Here is a 4,540-nt window from a genome sequence, read left to right as displayed (position 1 = left end):
ACCCCTTACCTGATCAGTGAAATGCACTTAATTTAGGGAAGAGTGTGATTGTGAGTCTGTGCAAGGCATGAGTTGTGGCAGGTCTCCAGGACAGCTCAGATGATCTCACAGCCTCTGGCTACTGAAAGGGGGAAGAACCTTCATCCTACCATTGCCTCTGGATTGTCTCACAGGCTGCAAAGCTCAAACTCCTATGGGTCAGCCCACCAGCCCAAGAAAAGAAGCTTTGGCCTATGTTATCAAACAGTTCAGCAGCTGCTCGAGGAAGGGGCTTGGGTGGGAATGGGAGCAGAGGGGTGAAGCTACACAGGGTGCCACTGTCAGCCCAGCCCAGACCACGGCTCTGGGGCTGTGAACCCATCTCAATACCAGAGCAGAGCAAGGTCTGCTTTTAACCATACTAAACACATTTATGCGATATAAACACCTGACCCATACAAACAGGCATGCCTTAAATCCACACTGGGAAGCAATTAGACAAAACTGTTATTATTTGTTCCACCTCCCCAAGGGGCACAGGTTTATTACTGTTCCCTGTCGTGGCACTGCTACAGCTCAACACAGAGTGGTCTTAGGAGTCAAGTCTATGCAGCCATTAAATAGAAGAACCCATTTTCAAATTAATTTAAAGTGACTTGCACATGGAAATAAGGGTTTCTGCTCTGTCTTGGTGTTGATACAGAAAAATGGGCTGCAAGAGATGAGCCCTTCCAGGTCTTTATGTAAGTGCTTCCTGTGCCTGAGGGTTGTCTATCCTTTTTTCCTAGGAGTTACTGCAGGTAACTGGAAAACAGTGTTTCAGCATGCTGGATAAAAAGCAGTGAAAAGATTATGTTTATTTGTAAGTCTATCTGAATTTTTATTAGCTCTCGCTGACACAGGAACAGCACAGCACTTCAGCAGCTCCCCAGCCTGGTGGTGTGTCCAGTGCAGGAGCAGCAGCTCTTCCCCCATGTCTGCTGACCAGGACATTCATCCCCCAAAGCTCCACTAACAGCACAGGAGGCTGAAAAGATCCCAAGATCTCATGGCACAAAAGCTTCGTCTCAAGAATTCCCATCAGACTGTTCACTTCTTCTTAGCACTTCCACAGTCTGTGCACTCCTGTTCTATATTTGGGAGTCAGCAGGAAGCACACCTGGATTCCATGGAGGACTCACCTCCCCTCTCCCACCAAAGGGCAGCAGGAGCTCCCAGCACTCATCACTGAGCAGTGCTGCACCGAGGTGGATTCAAATCGCTGCCATTCTGATGTGAAGGCCTTTGACCTGAGGTCTCCCACCCATCCAGAAGTGTTCTACTAACTGGGAAAGCTGCCACCACCCCCCAGCTCCGTCCCAGTGCCACCCACTGCTCCCCAGTATCAGCATACATGTACTATTTTTTGAAGGTCATTTACTCAGTGTTAGCCAAGCTGATTTCCACAACCTGGTCTGCACAGTGGTGCCTTCAAAATGAAGCTTGTGCAGCACATGTTATATTTAACACAGACTATAACTGGGGCATTACAGGTCAAAACATGTTCCCCAACAGACAACAATCCAAGTGAAAGTGTGAAATTAGTGACATGATCCCACCATTTTGCTGTGCCTGTGCAGAACCCAAGTGAAGCTCTCCTGCCTTTTGAGGTACATCCCCTTGATGAACCTGTTGAGTCACTGGGCTGAGGACTAAGAGACAGGAAGGGCAGGAGGGAAGCAGCAGTTTTCATGTCAAATGTGCATCTGACACATTTAACAAGGGCACAGCACAGGATTCACCTCCTGCTCCAGCAAGAGCCTCAGCCCCCAGATTACAGTTCTGCTCCTCTCCCTCCTCTGAAAAATCCTGACTGCCCACAGCAGAGGTTCCTGATGGAGCAGCCCCAGCACAGCCAGCACCTTGGTTGTTTACATTAAGGCAAAGTCTCCAAATCTTAAAAGTGCAGGTGCTCAAATCCTGCAGGGAGAAGAGGCTTGTTTCTCCCTCTCCCGCTGTCAGGAGGCCTTTCTGGGAGCCTTGCCCAAGGCTGTGCCTGCCTTAGAGACTCCTGCCAACAAAACTGCTTCATTAGAGGAGAGAGGGAAAGGTCCCTCGCACAGCCTTGAGGCAGAAATGTCCTCAATCTGCAGGTAAAACCCACCTGGAGTTTGGTGGCCCAAACAACTCCATCATCCCAGCACGGTGACAGCTGCGCCTTCACAGCTGGGTCAGCACCCATGTGTTCATGAGCAGAGGCACAGCACCAGGGACCCCAGAGCATCCCTGGAGAGCTGCTCTGTCACTCAGTCTGGAGTCTGCAATGGAGAACGAACTGGGCCACGATAAATGCAGGGAACAGCTGCTGCAGCCTCCTTCCATTTTCAGTCAGCTTTGTGCCCAGCTTTGAAAAGGCAGAGACTAAAACTGGTCACAACATACCAGATTGCTCTTCTCAGGTGCTTTTACAGAAGAGAAACTCTTTCCTGACTTCTTTAAAACATACACAAGTGGCTACTCTGACATGCTTCAGCACTGGCACATACAGTCACTGCACACTGCCTGTCCAATGATTCAGATCCTTTTCAGGCTGGAATCTCTTCACTCTTGCTGCCTGAAAACACTATGATCTGGCACATTTTCTTTATTTGCTGCTCTCTCAGCTGCTTTACCTGTACTGTGTTTGGTTTCCAGGTGCTCAGTTAATGGAACTGCACACGTTAGCTGGAATGCCTTACACTCACTTCAGGTGCCACACACTCCCACAGTGTACAGCTGTCAGGTGGGATGAGATTCTGGAGAATGTAAATGTTAGGCCTTGGGGCAGGGAACATTCCTTCTGAAAATCAGCAGAAGATTCAGCCTTAAACCCCGCAACTGCTCTGGCTGTAGGTCAGACAATTTTAGGTGCCACAACAACTCAGTGCAGCAGTCGTGTCCTCCCCTCGCCCCTTCCCAGTGCCCACATTCACACGGTGTCACAGAGCCAGCAGCCTGAGAGGCATCCCAGCACCTTGGAGCAACAGCAGCCACGAGGGAAGCAACAGAGCAGACAGTGGCAATTGGGTTATTTGGCAAAACTGTCATGGTGAGATGTCCCTGCAGGTCACAGGGGACCCTCCCACCACCACCATCCTTCCTGTGTGGGAGAGGAGTTGGCTGTGCCAGGGCTGCGCTTCCTGGCGCCGCTCAGCCTGTGGACCTGGCACGTGAGGCGACCAGTCAGGCTGGGGGTCAGTCACACCACAGGGCAGGCAGGCTGTGGTCAGTCAGACACTGGGGTGTCCAGCCGGGCTGTGGTCAGTCAGACACTGGGCTGCCCAGCCGGGCTGTGGTCAGTCAGACACTGGGCTGCCCAGCCGGGCTGTGGTCAGTCAGACACTGGGGTGTCCAGCCGGGCTGTGGTCAGTCAGACACTGGGGTGTCCAGCCAGGCTGTGGTCAGTCAGACACTGGGGTGTCCAGCCAGGCTGTGGTCAGTCAGACACTGGGCTGCCCAGCCGGGCTGTGGTCAGTCAGACACTGGGGTGTCCAGCCGGGCTGTGGTCAGTCAGACACTGGGGTGTCTAGCCAGGCTGTGGTCAGTCAGACACTGGGCTGCCCAGCCGGGCTGTGGTCAGTCAGACACTGGGCTGCCCAGCCGGGCTGTGGTCAGTCAGACACTGGGGTGTCCAGCCGGGCTGTGGTCAGTCAGACACTGGGCTGCCCAGCCGCGGGCAGTGTCCTGGGCCCCAGCCCGGGCTGTGGCCCTCAGGGCTGTCGGGGCTCCTGGCGGCCGAGCCCAGCTGCCAGCCCGGTGCCCGGGGCCGCGCTCACTCGTGGGCCACGCGTTCCAGAGCCACGTAGAAGCTGTCCTTGTCGTCCAGGCAGTGCCAGCCGATGGGCCCCGCCTCGCAGTCAGCGCACACCAGGAACTTCACGTTGCCCACGTCGCGGGTGAACCCCACGTTCTCGAAGGAGAACATGTCGCGCACCAGCCAGTGCTCCCGCAGCACGTCCCCGCCGCCTCCCGCCGCCGCCGCCGCCGCCTTCTTCCTCATGGCGGGCAGGAGGAGCTGCGGAGACACCACGGGGCCGTCACCGCCCGCCCGGCACCGCCCGCCCCCCGCTCCCCTCAGCACCCCCCGGTACCTCACGGCGGGCGAAGGTGGCGGCGCCGGGCAGCAGCACCCGGGAGCCGCAGCGCTGGCACAGAACCGCCCGCAGGTTGCGGCCCTGCGCGCACACGAGCCCGGCCGAGCCCGGCGCGGCGGCGGGAGCGGGAGCGGGAGGAGGGGAAGGAGGAGGCGCCGCCGGCTCCATCTCCGCGCAGGGCGCCGCCATGGCCGACGGGCGGGGCGAGGCGATGACGTCAGGTCACAGGCGCAGCTGACGTCACAGCCATGGCCCCGCCCCTCGCTCAGCGCACGGGTTGTGACGTCACGCCACGGACTACGCTGACGTCACGGCCCTGCCCCCCCCCCCCCCCCCCCCCCCCCCGCGTGGTCCCACCCGGCTCCTCCATCCCTGGGAGTGTCCACGGGGCTGGCAGTGAACTGGTCCAGTGGAAGGTGTCCCTGCCCATGGAAGGGTCCCTTTCCACC

At 56.8% G+C, this 4,540-nt stretch overlaps 1 protein-coding gene across 1 annotated transcript; it reads right to left on the bottom strand.

Moving 5' to 3' along the window:
• Positions 1-807: 807 nt before the first annotated feature.
• Positions 808-4,311, bottom strand: RABIF (RAB interacting factor). Its single transcript, XM_064636009.1, has 2 exons — positions 4,089-4,311; positions 808-4,012 (listed from the first exon to the last, which is right to left on the bottom strand). Exons 1-2 carry the CDS (start codon positions 4,278-4,280, stop codon positions 3,770-3,772), a joined length of 435 nt encoding a protein of 144 aa, XP_064492079.1. The 5' UTR covers positions 4,281-4,311; the 3' UTR covers positions 808-3,769.
• Positions 4,312-4,540: the final 229 nt, after the last annotated feature.

The sequence above is a fragment of the Pseudopipra pipra genome, chromosome 25, assembly GCF_036250125.1.
Source record: "Pseudopipra pipra isolate bDixPip1 chromosome 25, bDixPip1.hap1, whole genome shotgun sequence".
NCBI classification, from domain to species: Eukaryota; Metazoa; Chordata; class Aves; order Passeriformes; family Pipridae; genus Pseudopipra; species Pseudopipra pipra.
This window is presented reverse-complemented; position numbering and strand designations above follow the sequence as displayed.